Source organism: Danio rerio, chromosome 15 (assembly GCF_049306965.1).
Source record: "Danio rerio strain Tuebingen ecotype United States chromosome 15, GRCz12tu, whole genome shotgun sequence".
Taxonomy (NCBI): domain Eukaryota; kingdom Metazoa; phylum Chordata; class Actinopteri; order Cypriniformes; family Danionidae; genus Danio; species Danio rerio.
Window position 1 is genome coordinate 46,521,408 of NC_133190.1, and position 16,093 is coordinate 46,537,500.

General features: G+C 32.9%; 1 protein-coding gene across 1 annotated transcript in view; it reads left to right on the forward strand.

Annotated features, from left to right (window-relative positions):
* The first annotated feature begins 10,052 nt into the window (after positions 1-10,052).
* tyr (tyrosinase) overlaps positions 10,053-16,093 on the forward strand; it is an 18,489-nt gene continuing 12,448 nt past the window's right edge. Inside the window, 1 exon segment of the mRNA NM_131013.3 lies at positions 10,053-10,957. Within this exon segment, the coding sequence (NP_571088.3) occupies positions 10,136-10,957 (822 nt within the window). The 5' untranslated portion in view covers positions 10,053-10,135.

A 16,093-nucleotide genomic window follows, 5' to 3' on the forward strand; every position in this document is an offset into this window, starting at 1 on the left:
TTTCAGCCCTGGAGTTTCAAGCCTTAGACCGGCCCACCTCAGTTCACCAATGACTATATTAAAATAAGGTCATTTCCAATTCAGTTTCTAATTACACTATCACGTCTTTTTTGAGAAAACAGCTGTTTTAGAACTTAAAATGATCAACAACCCTTACAGCATTATATGTCTTAACAATAAAAAAATAAAAAAAATGTTTCTCCAACGAGGACCGAACCCGGGATCACGGCGTCGTAACTTAACGTGCTAACCACTGTACCACAACAGCTGTACATTGATATAATAGATAAATAGAGCAGAACTGCGGTAAAATAATGAATAAGAAGGCTGTGGTCAAGTAAATAAATAAATAATTTTTAAAAAGTGTGACTGCTGAGAGCGACAGATTCTGGAGCTAGGGACACCGGCCCTCGCGGCCAAAAAAACGGACCGGCCCACCGGGAATTCTCCCGGTCCTCCCGATTAGCCAATCCGGGCCTGATCAGAACAATGTAAATTCGAAACCATGATACTTTGATCCAAGGTTATCATACTGTCAGAATATTATAGGCCCCTGCCTAGTAGCACCGTAGTCCGGCAAAACATAATGTTTCATTCCTCTGTAAATAAAGCTTGTATATAAAGCTCGAGTTTAATTAAATCTTACACTTTTAATTTCTGAATATCTTTTTGCATCAGAAGCTAAATATGAATTATAAAATTAAATGCATTAATAAATCACAAGAGCGACACGATGGCTCAGTGCTCAGCACTGTTGCTTCACAGCAAGAAGCTTGCTGGTTCGAGTCCCAGCTGTGCCAGTTGTCATTTCTGTGTGGAGTTTGCATGCATAACCCCTATTCTCACCATGTTGGTGTGGGTTTCCTCCGGGTGCTCCGGTTTCCCCCACAGTCCAAACACATGCGCTATAGGGAAACTGAATGAACTAAATTAACCGTAGTATAAAAAAATATTTTTATTAATATTTTGATTTATTGTTTACATTTGTTTGTTAAAGTGTTGGTCATTTTGTACTTTTTATTGTCTATACAAATTTGATTTGTTTCTCTAGTTTTAAATGAATAAATTTTCATTTCTATTAAGCTAAATGTAATTATCTTAAGTAAAAAAAAAAAAAGATATTTTCATTAATATTATGAAAAATTTTATTAATATTTTATTTTATTTTTTGTTGTTTTTTATTAATATTTTGATTTTTTTTTGGTATTTTGTATTAATATTTTGATTAATTATAGATTTTTGTCTATACAGATAAATTACTTTAGTTTAATAATATCTGTTATTACTTTTATTAAGTTTGTAATTTAATTATTGTGGTTTAATAAATTTAGTTATTTTTATTAATATTTTAATTGTTATTTTTGTTATTTTTATTCATATTTTTATTATTTAAATTTTTTTTTTGTTAAAGGTTTGATCTTTTTGTAGGATTTGTTTGTCCTTTTTATTAAATTTTTGCCTATACAGTTTATATTTATTTATTTGTTCCTAGATTTAATCAAATTTGTTGATAATGTGTTTATTTTCAGTTTAAAATTGTATTATTTTAGTTTTAAAAAGTTATTTTTATTAATGTTTTGAATATTTTGTTACTGTTTAATTAATATTTCGATTTTTTAATTAATATTTTTTATTATTTATTTTTTTATCATTTAAGTTTTGGTCATTTTGTAGGATTTGTTTGTCCTTTTTATTCGATTTGTGTCTGTTCAGTTTTATTTATTTATTCCTTTAGTTTTAATAATATTTGTTAATATTGGATTTATTTTAGCTTCATAATTTAACTATTTTAGTTTAAAAAGTTTCTTATTTTTTATTAATGTTTTATTTATTTAGTTACTTTTTTATAATAATAATAATTTTATTTAATATTTTATTTAATATTTATAGTTCTTGTTTTAAGATTTTTGTTAAATTAAATTAAATTAACCGTAGTGTGTGAGTGTATGTATGAATGTAAGAGTGTATGGCAGTTTCCCAATGCTGGGTTGCAGCTGGAAGGGCATCCACTGCTTAAAACAGGGGTGTCCAAACTCGGTCCTGGAGGGCTGAGTGTCCTGCATAGTTTAGCTCCAACTTCCTCCAACACATCCGCCTGGAAGCTTTAAGTATACCAAGAAAGAGCTCGATTTGCTGGTTCAGGTGTGTTTAATTGGGGTTGGAACTAAATTATGCAGGACACCGGCCCTCCAGAACCGAGTTTGGACATCCCTGGCTTAAAACGTATGCTGGAATAGTTGGCAATTCATTCCACTGTGGAGACCCCTGATGAATAAAGGAACTGAGCCAAAGGAAAATTAATAAATGAATCACAAAAGTGTGTGTGTTTTCATGTTAGTAGTTGCTGTTGTTCATATCTTTGTATATTTCCTCCTGAAAAGCGGTGTGTGTGTGTGTGTGTGTGTGTTGTGAAAAGCTGAACGCTGTGTTTGTGGATGAGCTGTGTGTATGTGTGTGTGTGTGAACGCAGACAGAAGTACGAGTAAATCCTGTGACGTTCATTCCTGCGCTGGATTATCTGGACCTCGTGGCTACGATGCTAACATGTGATGTGCTTATGATCTGAAAAAAAGCTAAGAGCAGTGTATGTGCAGCTCCACTGAACGCCACATGATCAAACATATGACACACACACACACACACACACACACACACACACACACACACACACACACACACACACACACACACACACACGGAGAGAGATAAAACATTGGAAAATACCACGCCTGATCACATCATAAACCACATTGTGAGAAGACTGCCTTTATATTCGATTGTTAAACTATTACAACTTAAAATAATGAAAATAATTAATTTATTTTACTATATTATTTTAAGGTAAGCGGAGGCAAACAATTGATATGGACTGAATTTAAACTAATTATAACAAATTTAATTTAGTAATGTTCAATGTAATTTGTTTGTTTAAATTCAGCCCATATCAATTGTTTGCAAGCACTTACCTTAAAATAATATAGTAAAATAAATTAATTATTCTATTTAAAGTACTGTAAAAAATGCATTGGAATTATACTGTATGTCGATTAAAGATGTTTTGCATTCACATCAAATTAATTGAGTGATTTTTAATGCAAGACTGTTAGATATGAAACATTTTGGGGGCATAAATTAGTTTAAGCAGATAATTATTTATATATATTAGTTCATTAAATTTTCCTTCAGCTTAGTCCCTTATTTTTTAGGGGTCATTTATCATTTTAAGAGAGTTCAAAGTATTTTAATAGTGCATGAAGACATTTGATAAAGTTTTATTTTATTAATATGATGAAGATGATTAGTAGATTTCTGTAACTGATTAGTTAGACCTTCCCCAGAAAGCCATAGATTACTGTTTACTTTCCTTTAATATTTGCTCCATTGTGTTTATTTATGACTGTATTTTGTTTATGTATTTACTAAATTACATAAAAATATATTTAAATTTAACTCCCCTATAAAATCATCCCAATCAATTTAAAGTGTTTGCAAAAAGAGTCATCTGGTGAATTTATTTAGCATTATTATGTTTTATATATATATCGCATTATATATTACAGAGAAATAATATTTAGCAATGTCAATTTTTTTTATATCATGCAGCCCCAATATTTGTAATCATTTTTTTTTTGTCTTACTTAATTATTGTAGTTTAAAGAATTTCTTTATTTTTCTTCATATTTCGAGTATTTTTAATTATTTTTTAATAATTTTTTTTTATTAAAGTTTTGGTCATTTCGTAGGATTTCTTATCTTTTTTTTTACTTTTGTCTATACAGTTTATTTATTCCTTTAGTTTTAAAAATATTTGTTATCATTTTTTATTAAGTTTGTAATCTATCTATTGTAGTTTAAGAATTTATTTTTAATAATATTTTAATTATTTATTTTGTTACTTTTTATTAATATTTTGATTGTTTTGTTATTTTTTATTAATATTTTTATTATTTATTTTTGCTATTTATTATTATTATTTTAATTATTTATTTGATGTTATTTTAATTATAATTTTTATTATTTATTTTTTGTTATTTTTTATAAATATTTTGATTTTTGCTACTTTACTAATATTTTTATTATTTATTATAGTTATTTTTATTAATATTTTTTATAAAAAGTTTTTAAATATTTTTATTGATATTTTGATTATTTTATGTTATTTTTATTATTGTTTATTATTTTTTATATTTTTATTAATATTTTTATTATTTATTTTTGTTATTTTTAATAACATTCATTAATTATATATTTTTTGTTATTTTATTAATATTTTGATTTATTATTTACATTTGTTTGTTAAAGTGTTTGGTCATTTTGTTCGTTCTTTTTATTGTCTATACAGATTTTATTTGTTTCTTTAGTTTTACATGAATACATTTCATTTCTATTAAGCTAAATTTAATTATTTTAAGTAAAAAATTTAGATATTTTCATTAATATTATGAAAAATTTTATTAATTTTTTATTTTATTTTTTGTTGTTTTTTATTAATATTTGTATTATTTTTTGGTATTTTGTATTAATATTTTGATTAATTATATATTTTTGTCTATACAGATAAATATTCCTTTAGTTTTAATAATATCTGTTATTTTTTTTCTTAGTTTGTAATTTAATTATTGTGGTTTAATAAATTTAGTTATTTTTATTAATATTTTAATTGTTATTTTTGTTATTTTTATTCATATTTTTATTGTTTAATTTTTTTGTTAAAGGTTTGATCGTTTTGTAGGATTTGTTTGTCCTTTTTATAAAATTTTTGTCTATACAGTTTATATTTATTTGTTCCTAGTTTTAATCAAATTTGTTAATATTGTGTTTATTTTCAGTTTAAAAATTTATTATTTTAGTTAAAAAAATATTTATTTTTTATTAATCTTTTGAATATTTTGTTACTGTTTAATTAATATTTAGATTTTTTTAATTAATATTTTTTATTATTTAATTTTTTATCATTTAAGATTTGGTCATTTTGTAGGATTTGTTTGTCCTTTTTATTCGATTTTTGTCTGTTCAGTTTTATTTATGTATTCCTTTAGTTTTAATAATATTTGTTAATATTGGATTTATTTTCACTTCATATTTTAACTATTTTAGTTTAAAAAGTTTGTTATTTTTATTAATGTTTTATTTATTTAGTTATTTTTTATAATAATAATAATTTTATTTAATATTTTATTTAATAATTATAGTTCTTGTTTTAAGATTTTTAAAAATTTTATAAGACTTGCTTGTCCTTTTTATTAAATTTTCGTCTGTACATTTTGTGTCTATACTAGTATTTATTCATTTATTTGTTCCTTTAGTTGTTAATTTTATTAAACCTTAATATTATTTTATTTTATTATTTTAGGTTTTTATTAATATTTTTATTATTTTCTTGGTTATTTTTTATTAATTAATATTTAATATGAATATTTAATATTTATTAATTATATATTATAATATTTTTTATATTATAATTTTTTTATTGTTATTTTTTGTTATTTTTTATTCAGATTTTTGTTGTTGTTGTTTTTTCCTTATATTTTATTCATTATTTTTTCTTTTATTTTGTTAAATTTTTTTGGTCATTTTGTAGGATTTGTTTGTCCTTTTTATTTGACTTTTGTCTGTTCAGTTTTTATTTCATTATAAACTCCTTTAGTTTTATAGTTTTTTTTATGTGTTTATTATCAGTTTGCCATTTAAACATATTTAGTTTAAGAATGTTATTATTTTTGTGAATGAACCACCAACTATTCCAGCATTCATTTTACGCAGCTGATGCCCTTTCAGCCTCAACACTCGTTCACACACACACTCATACACTACGACCAATTTAGCTCCCCCAATTCACCTATAGCGCATGTGTTTGGACTGTGGGGGAAACCGAAACACCCAAAGGAAACCCACGGGAACACCAGGAGAATGTGCACCCAGAAATGCCAACTGACCCAGCCGGGACTCGAACCAGTGACCTTCTTGCTGTGAGGTGACATTGTTAACCACTGCGCCACTGTGTTGCCCCAGTAATTTTGTTGTTTTTGTGATTTTTTTGTTGTTGTTGTTGTGTCTAGAGCCGAGTAAATACACAGAAACTGAATTATGTCTGTTGGCTTTGCTGATTTGTGCTGCTTATTGGGTTAAAATGAGATGTGCTTTCATGAAAGGAAACTGTAAATGAAGAAAACTCACTCACACACACACACACACCAGCATTCCTGAGGGTCCCGAGACTGAACACAAGCACAGATCACACACTGATCCCTAGCATGTGATACCAGTGTGTGTGTGTGTGTGTGTGTGTGCGCGTATAGAGTGAGAGTTTGTGTGTGTGTATGATTGACAGTCTAGGAGCGAGTGAGTGTATATGTGAGAGAAACAGAGAGTAAGTGTTTGTGTGTTTATTAAGTGTGTGTGTTTAAGTGTGTATGTGTTTGGGTGTTTATAAAAGTGTGTGTGTGTGTGCGTGTGTGTGCATGCGAAATAGATTGAGAGAGTTTGTGTGCGTGTGTGTATGATAAAGAGAGTGAGTGAATATACGTGTGAGAGAGATTGTGTGTTTTATAAGTGTGTGTGTGCGTGTGTGTGTGTTGATAAAAGTGTGTGTGTGCGTTAAGTGTGTGAATATGTGCGTGTGTGTATGATAGAGATAGTGTGTGTGTTTATAAGTGTCTGTGATTGAGAGGGAGACTGTATGTGTTCATTAGGTGTGTGTGTGTGTGTGTGTGTGTGTGTGTTTATTAAATATGTGTGCATGTGTATGTTTATCAGAGTGTGTGTATTTATAAAACTCTGTGTGTGTGTGTGTGTGTGTGTGTGTGTGTGTGTGTGTGTGTGTGTTTGTGTAATAAGTGTGTGTATTTATAAGAGTGTGTGTGCATGTGTGTATTTATTAAGTGTGTGTGCATGTGATAAGTATGTGTGTGTGTGTGCGTATATAAGAGTGTGTGTGATTGAGAGGGAGAGTGTGTGTGTTTTTTAGGTGTGTGTGTGCATGTGTTTATCAAAGTGTGTGTGTTTATAAAAGTGTGTGTGTAATAAGCGTGTGTATTTATACGAGTGTGTGTGCATGTGTGCATTCATTAAGTGTGTGATTGACGGAGAGTGTGTGTGTGTGTTTATTTATTGTCTGTGCATGTGTGGGCATTTATAAAAGTGTGTGTGTGTGTGTTTATAAGAGTATGTGTGCATTTATTAAGTGTGTGTGCATGTGATAAGTGTGTGTGTGTGCATGTTCATAAGAGTGTGTGTGATTGAGAGGGAGAGTGTGTGTATATTTAGTGTGTTTATTAAATGTGTGTGCATGTGTATGTCTTTATAAATGTGTGTGTGTGTTAAAGTGTGTGTCTATGTATTTATGAAATGTGCGTCTGTGTTTATAAAAGTGTGAGTGTATGAGATAAGTATCTGTGTGTCTATAAGAGTGCGTGTGTTGGAGAGGGAGAGTGTGTGGGTTTATTAAGCGTGTTTGTGAGTTTATTAAAAGTGTGTGCGCAAGTGTGTGTGCGTTTATTAAGTGTGTGTTTATTAAATGTGTGTGCGTGTGTTTGTTTATAAAAGTGAATATGCGTGTTTAAGAGTGTCATCGTGTTTATAAAAGTGTGTGTGTGTGTTTATAAAAGTGAATATGCGTGTTTAAGTGTCATCGTGCTTATAAAAGTGTGTGTGTGTGTGTTTTTAAAAATGAATGTGTTTAAGAGTGTCATCGTGTTTATAAAAGTGTGTGTGTGTTTTTAGAAGTTAATATGTGTGTTTAAGAGTGTCATCGTGCTTATAAAAGTGTGTGTGTGTGTGTGTGTGTGTGTGTTTATAAAAGTGAATATGCGTGTTTAAGTGTCATCGTGCTTATAAAAGTGTGTGTGTGTGTGTTTTTAAAAATGAATGCGTTTAAGAGTGTCATCGTGTTTATAAAAGTTTGTGTGTGTGTTTATAAAAGTGAATATGTGTGTTTAAGAGTGTCATCGTGTTTATAAAAGTGTGTGTGTGTTTTTAGAAGTTAATATGTGTGTTTAAGAGTGTCATCGTGCTTATAAAAGTGTGTGTGTGTGTGTGTGTGTGTGTGTGTGTTTATAAAAGTGAATATGCGTGTTTAAGTGTCATCGTGCTTATAAAAGTGTGTGTGTGTGTGTTTTTAAAAATGAATGCGTTTAAGAGTGTCATCGTGTTTATAAAAGTTTGTGTGTGTGTTTATAAAAGTGAATATGTGTGTTTAAGAGTGTCATCGTGTTTATAAAAGTGTGTGTGTGTTTTTAGAAGTGGATGTGTGTTTAAGAGTGTCATCGTGCTTATAAAAGTGTGTGTGTGTGTTTATAAAAGTGAATATGTGTGTTTAAGAGTGTCATCGTGTTTATAAAAGTGTGTGTGTGTTTTTAGAAGTGGATGTGTGTTTAAGAGTGTCATCGTGTTTATAAAAGTGTGTGTGTGTTTTTAGAAGTGGATGTGTGTTTAAAAGTGTCATTGTGTTTATAAAAGTGTGTGTGTGTGTTTTTAAAAGTGAATATGTGTGTTTAAAAGTGTCATCGTGTTTATAAAAGTGTGTGTGTGTGTTTTTAAAAGTGAATATGTGTGTTTAAGAGTGTCATCGTGTTTATAAAAGTGTGTGTGTGTGTTTATAAAAGTGAATATGTGTGTTTAAGAGTGTCATCGTGTTTATAAGTGTGTGTGTGTGTGTTTATAAAAGTGAATATGTGTGTTTAAGAGTGTCACCGTGTTTATAAAAGTGTGTGTGTGTGTTCATAAAAGTGAATATGTGTGTTTAAGAGTGTCATCGTGTTTATGAAAGTGTGTGTGTGTGTGTTTATAAAAGTGAATATGTGTGTTTAAGAGTGTCATCGTGTTTATGAAAGTGTGTGTTTGTGTGTTTATAAAAGTGAATATGTGTGTTTAAGAGTGTCATCGTGTTTATGAAAGTGTGTGTGTGTGTGTTTATAAAAGTGAATATGTGTGTTTAAGAGTGTCATCGTGTTTATGAAAGTGTGTGTGTGTGTGTTTATAAAAGTGAATATGTGTGTTTAAAAGTGTCATCGTGTTTATAAAAGTGTGTGTGTGTGTGTGTGTTTATAAAAGTTAATATGTGTGTTTAAGAGTGTCATCGTGTTTATAAAAGTGTGTGTGTGTGTTTATAAAAGTGAATATGCGTGTTTAAGTGTCATCATGATTATAAAAGTGTGTGTGTGTGTGTGTTTATAAAAGTGAATGTGTGTGTTTAAGAGTGTCATCATGATTATAAGTGTGTGTGTGTGTGTGTTTATAAAAGTGAATATGTGTGTTTAAGAGTGTCATCGTGTTTATAAAAGTGTGTGTGTGTGTTTATAAAAGTGAATATGTGTGTTTAACAGTGTCATCGTGTTTATAAAAGTGTGTGTGTTTATAAAAGTTAATATGTGTGTTTAAGAGTGTCATCGTGTTTATAAAAGTGTGTGTGTGTGTTTATAAAAGTGAATATGCGTGTTTAAGTGTCATCATGATTATAAAAGTGTGTGTGTGTGTTTATAAAAGTGAATGTGTGTGTTTAAGAGTGTCATCATGATTATAAGTGTGTGTGTGTGTTTATAAAAGTGAATATGTGTGTTTAAGAGTGTCATCGTGTTTATAAAAGTGTGTGTGTGTGTTTATAAAAGTGAATATGTGTGTTTAACAGTGTCATCATGTTTATAAAAGTGTGTGTGTGTTCATAAAAGTGAATGTGTGTTTAAGAGTGTCATTGTATTTATAAGTGTGTGTGTGTGTGTTTATAAAAGTGAATATGTGTGTTTAACAGTGTCATCGTGTTTATAAAAGTGTGTGTGTCTGTTTATAAAAATGATGTGTTTATTAAATTTATGTGCAAGTGTACGTGTTTAAAAGTGATTATGTGTGTTTAAGTGTGTCTATGTGTTAATAAAAGTGTTTGTGTTTAGAAATTTTTGTTTGTGTGTGTGTGTGTGCGAGAGAGAGAGACAGAGAGAGAGAGAGAGAGAGAGCATGTGAATGGGGGGTGTGTCTTTGTGTGTGATTGAGAGAGTGTGTGCGTAAAGGGGGCTCTCCAGCAGTGTGTAAAGCATCTCCAGCAGAGTGTAAAGCCTCTCCGGTGTGTGTGAAGCATCTCGGGTGTGTGTGAAGCGTCTCCGGTGTGTGTGAAGCGTCTCACTCTCCTCGACTCTTCATCATCATGTCTCTCCATCTCCTCCTCTTCTTCCTCCAGCTCTTCAGCTCGTCTCTCCAGCAGTTCCCCCGAGTCTGCACCTCCCCAGAAGTCCTCCAGTCCAAACGCTGCTGTCCAGTCTGGCCCGGCGACGGCTCTGTGTGCGGCGTCCAGTCAGGTCGAGGGTTCTGTCAGGACGTCCTGGTGTCCGACCTTCCCAACGGGCCGCAGTATCCTCACTCAGGAGTGGACGATCGAGAGCGATGGCCTTTAGTGTTTTACAACCAAACCTGCCAGTGCGCCGGAAACTACATGGGGTTTGATTGCGGCGAATGCAAGTTCGGCTTCTTCGGTGCCAACTGCGCAGAGAGACGCGAGTCTGTGCGCAGAAATATATTCCAGCTGTCCACTACCGAGAGGCAGAGGTTCATCTCGTACCTAAATCTGGCCAAAACCACCATAAGCCCCGATTATATGATCGTAACAGGAACGTACGCGCAGATGAACAACGGCTCCACGCCAATGTTCGCCAACATCAGTGTGTACGATTTATTCGTGTGGATGCATTATTACGTGTCCCGGGACGCTCTGCTCGGTGGGCCTGGGAATGTGTGGGCTGATATTGATTTTGCGCATGAGTCGGCGGCGTTTCTGCCTTGGCATCGGGTGTATCTGCTGTTTTGGGAGCATGAGATCCGGAAGCTAACGGGAGACTTTAACTTCACCATCCCGTACTGGGACTGGCGGGACGCGCAGGACTGTCAGGTGTGCACGGATGAGCTGATGGGGGCGCGCAGCAGCCTCAACCGCAGCCTGATCAGCCCCTCCTCTGTGTTCTCATCCTGGAAGGTAAAGCAGACTTTTATTTGACTTTTTTTAAAACAAGAATGTTAGTTCTAGGGGCGGTATGGTGGCTCAGTGGTTATCCCTATCGCTTCACAGCAAAAGGGCACTGGTTCGAGTCCAAGATAAATTGGTTTGAGTTGAATTGGCTGTAGTGTATGAGTGTGTGTATGAGTGTGTGTGTGTGTGTGTGTGTGTGTGTGTGTGTGTGTGTGTGTGTGTGTGTGTGTGTATGTGGGAGTGTAGAGGGTATTTCCCAGTACTGGGTTGCAGCTGGAAGGGTCTCCGCTGTGTAAAACATGCCGGAACAGTTGGCGGTTCATTCCGCTGTGGAAAATGAATAAAGAAATGTTGGTTTTAGAACTGGGCAGCACGGTGGCACAGTGAGTAGCACAATAGCACAAGAAGGTCGCTGGTTCGAGCCAGTTGGCATTTCTGTGGGGAGTTTGCATGTTCTCCCTGTCCAAAAGCATGTGGGATAGGTGAATTAGGTAAGCTGAATTGGCCAAAGTGTATGTGTGAGAATGAGTGTCCCAGTGATGGGTTGCAGCTGGAAGGGTATCTGCTGTGTAAAACATGCCGGAACAGTTGGCGGTTCATTCCGCTGTGGACAATGAATAAAGGAATGTTAGTTCTAGAACTGGGCAGCACGGTGGCGCAGTGGGTAGCACAACTGCACAAGAAGGTCACTGGTTCGAGCCTATGGGTCAGTTGGCATTTCTGTGTGGAGTTTGCATGTTCTCCCCATTCAAAAGCATGTGGGATAGGTGAATTAGGTAAGCTGAATTGGCCAAAGTGTATGTGTGAGAATGAGTGTCCCAGTGATGGGTTGCAGCTGGAAGGGTATCTGCTGTGTAAAACATGCCGGAACAGTTGGCGGTTCATTCTGCTGTGATGACCCCTGATAAATAAGGGACTAATCGGAAGGAAAATGAATAAATGAATGTTGGTTCTAAAACAAGAAATAAGGCTATGTTTCAAGGGTTAATTCACTTTAAAGTGTGTTGAAGAGATAGTTTACTTAAAAATGAACATTTACTTACTATTTATTCCCCCTCAAGTGGTTATAAACCTTAATGAGTTTTGTTCTTCTGCTGAACACAAAAGAAAATGTTTTTAAAAATGTTAGAAACCAGTCACCATTGACTTCAAAAAAAAAAAAGACAAAAAAATGACAAAAACCACTAAATTACTGAAACTAAAAATAAGTCAGTTACAAACAGATTAAAATTATTGTTAAAACTAAATGAATTAATAATGAAATAAAACTGTATAGATAAAAACCTGATAAAAATGACAAAAAGTTTGGCTGATTATTTGATTATTATTCAAAATATGAATAAAACTGTAATAACATTTAAGAACTAAATAAACAAAAACATCTGCTAAACATGACCAGAAACAACAAAAAAAATGTTTAAAAAAAATATGTACACTATAGTTCAAAATTTTGGGGTCAGTATTTTTTTTTTTTTTTTTTTTTTTAAAGAAAATTATTCTGTTCATCAAGGCAGCATTTATTAAATGTAAAAAAGTAGTTATTTATAAGTATTTATAAGTCCTTATGTATTAAATATTTATTTATTACATATTGTTTGTAGTTTAAAATTAAATGATTACTCCAGTCATTATTGCTTTTATTACTATTATCATTGATAATAATAATAATGGGATACGCAGTGGCGCAGTAGGTAGTAATATTGCCTGACATCAAGAAAGTCGCTGGTTTGATTCTCGGCTAAGCTGGCGTTTTTGTGTGGAGTTTGCATGTTCTCCCTGCATTCGCGTGGGTTTCCTCCGGGTGCTCCAGTTTCCCCCACAGTCCAAAGACAAGCAGTACAGGTGAATTGGGTGGGCTAAATTGTCCGTAGTGTATGAGTGTTTGTGAATGTGTGTGTGGATGTTTCCCAGAGATGGGTTGCGATTGAAAGGGCATCCGCTGCGTAAAAATGTGCTGGATAAGTTGGAGGTTCATTCCGCTGTGGCGACCCCGGATTAATAAAGGGACTAAGCCGACAAGAAAATGAATGAATGAATGAATAATAATAATAATAATAATAATAAATATTAGTGATATGTGACTCTGAAGACTGAAAATTCATCTTTAAAATCACTAAAATAAATTATTAAATTAAATAATAAACTACTTTTGAACAGTTATTTTATAGAGCAATAACATTTCCCAATTTGACAATTTTTACTGTACATTTGATCAAATAAATGCAGTTTTGGTAAACAGGAGAAGCTTTTATTAAATAAGTATATGACTGATAAATTTACGATGGGTGTACTTTATAAACACGAAATACAGTTTCACCACGAACACGACAACCTGATGATGAGTACGAATCAAAAAGCGACGCTCCACTGTCAAAATTACGTCACCGCTGTCACAGGCATTAATAAACAAGCGAGAACCAGCGATCACAATGGTGCTGGGCAATCGTAGTAAAAAGATAGTGAGCATAATGCGAGTTAATGTTACGGGCAGCGAGCGCAGAATTTCTCTGGGAATTACTTAACGGTGTTTAACTATAGCATAACAATATAGCAACCTCTCTTAAAGCCAGATCCACCATTGATCTATTATGTAATGACGATATCAGCAAAAGGCAAGTTAAATATTTGAGGGTTTGTGCTTACCAAGAGGTGTTTAATGTTAAACATTCATCTATAAATCAAAATAAATAAATATTAATATGTAAAATATTTATATTCCATATAAATTGGCAGACTTTTTTGGTCACATCCATAACACACGTTTATTTCCCTCATTTAAAATGTAAAAAAAAAAAAGTTTACAGATGAATATTTTTCTGATATCATAACTGTGGTTAGTTGTTTTGCAAAATATAAACCGATGTTTCAATATAATGTTAACATATACTTTCACTGTGAATTTATGTTTTGAGTTTACTGCAAATGTCACATCAATAATGCTGGAATTGCTCTTATCTATATTATGTACAATCATTTTTCCTCTCTCATTGTTTTAGTGCAGCTCTATAATAAAGCACATGGTCATTCCCCAGTGTGTCTGACTTAACAAAAGCAGCTGATTAGCGTATTTCTCAGCCATGTGATTGGGATTTGGTCAAATACCTCAGCTATAATGTCAGTTCGGTTCATTAAGCTGTGCTTCAGCGTCTCGCATTCCTCTGAGAGTCTGAAGGGTCGTCGTGTGACGCTGACTTTATAAAAGCGTGATTGTGTGACGTAGCCTCAAGCGCAGCGCTAGCCCGCTAACGCCTGACTAGCATTGAAGTTTTGGATGTAGTGGAGTCACGAGTGCGTCTGAACTCTAAAACCCATATTAACTTTAGGAGATAATGAAGATCAACTGAGATGGAAAGCATATACTTATACTGTACTTACAATCACAGTTTTTATTAATGCCTTAATATTGGTGAACTACATTCATTAAAGGGATAGTTCATCTAAAGCTGAAAATTCTGTCATTATTCATTAGTGTACGTTTGTCACAAATCTGTTTGATGTAAAGAAACCTGTAACCAATAACATTCATAGTAGGAAAAACAAATATACTACCTAACAAAAGTATTGATGCCTATCCAAGTAGGAACAACAGAACTTGACTTCTAGTTGATCATTTGGTCTCAGAAGTGGCTTATATGAAAGGCAAAGGCCTCTCGATTACGCTTATTTTACCCAAATAAAATATAACCATGCCTTGATTTTTATTAATTTAATTAGGAAAGTCCATACATCTCTGCAATGACTCAAATCACTGATTAATAAAGTCATCTGGAATGGCAAAGAAAGCGTTCTTGCAGGACTCCCAGAGTTCATCAAGACTCTTTGGATTCATCTTCAATGCCTCCTCCTTCATCTTACCCCAGACGTGCTCAATAATGTTCATATCTGGTGACTGGGCTGGCCAATCCTGGAGCACCTTGACCTTCTTTGCTTGCAGGAGCTTTGATGTGGAGGCTGAAGTATGAAAAGGAGCGCTATCCTGCTGAAGAATTGTCCCTCTCCTGTGGTTTGTAATGTAATGGGCAGCACAAATGTCTTGATACCTCAGGCTGTTCCAGAGATCCACGCTGCAGATCTCTCAAACACCAGCATACTGAATGTAACCCCAAACCATTATTTTTCCTTCAACAAACTTGACTGATTTCTATGAGAATCTTGGGTCCATGCGGGTTCCAGTAGGTCATCTGCAGTATTTCAGATTGGGATGCAGTTCAACAGATGATAGATCAGAAAAATCCACCTTCTGCCACTTTTTCTAACGATCAACTAGAAGTCATGTTATTATTATATGTTGCTCTTACAACTGGGATCGACATCAAAACTTTTGTCAGGTAGTGTACAATGGAAGTCAAAAGGTACAGGTTTCTAACATTCTTCAAAATATCTTCTTTTGTGTTTGACAGAGGAAAGAAACCATTAAATGTTAGGATTTTATTGAGGGAGAGTAGAAAGTGATTACATTTTGGAGTGAACTGTCGATTTAACATGAATATTTCTGAGGCAAACATTATAATAAAAATAGTTTTAGATTTAATTCCAAAAACTTTCATTGAAATTGCACAATTTGTTAATAATGTTGAAGCCAAAATTATTAGAAACGTAGTACTTTATCAAGAGCAATTTAGCAGAGGAAGATTTTTTTCCTCTACAGTTTAAATAACTCGTCTCTAATAACTGATTTCTTTTATCTTCACCATGATGACAGTCAATAATATTTGACTAGATATTTTTCAAGATACTAGTATTCAGCTTAAAGGGACATTTAAAGGCTTAACTAGGCAAGTTATTAAACAATAGTAGTTTAAATAACTACAATTTGTGTATTTATTATTATTTTAAGAGGAATTATTTTTATCACAGCTTTATAAATGTTTCATTTCAGTTCAATTTTTTTTACATTCACTTTATTACAGTTTGTTTACATGTTATATTTGTTTTATAGGTTTTGTTAGCTATAACCAATCCTGATTTCATTAACAAAATCCTTGTTTTTGGTGGTATTTATTCTCCTGAGTGTCTATTTCAGTGGTCGCCACAGCGGAATGAACCGCCAACTATACCAGCATATGTTTTACGCTGCGGATGCCCTTCCAGCTGCAACACAGTACTGGGAAACACCCTTAAACACTCATTCACACACACACA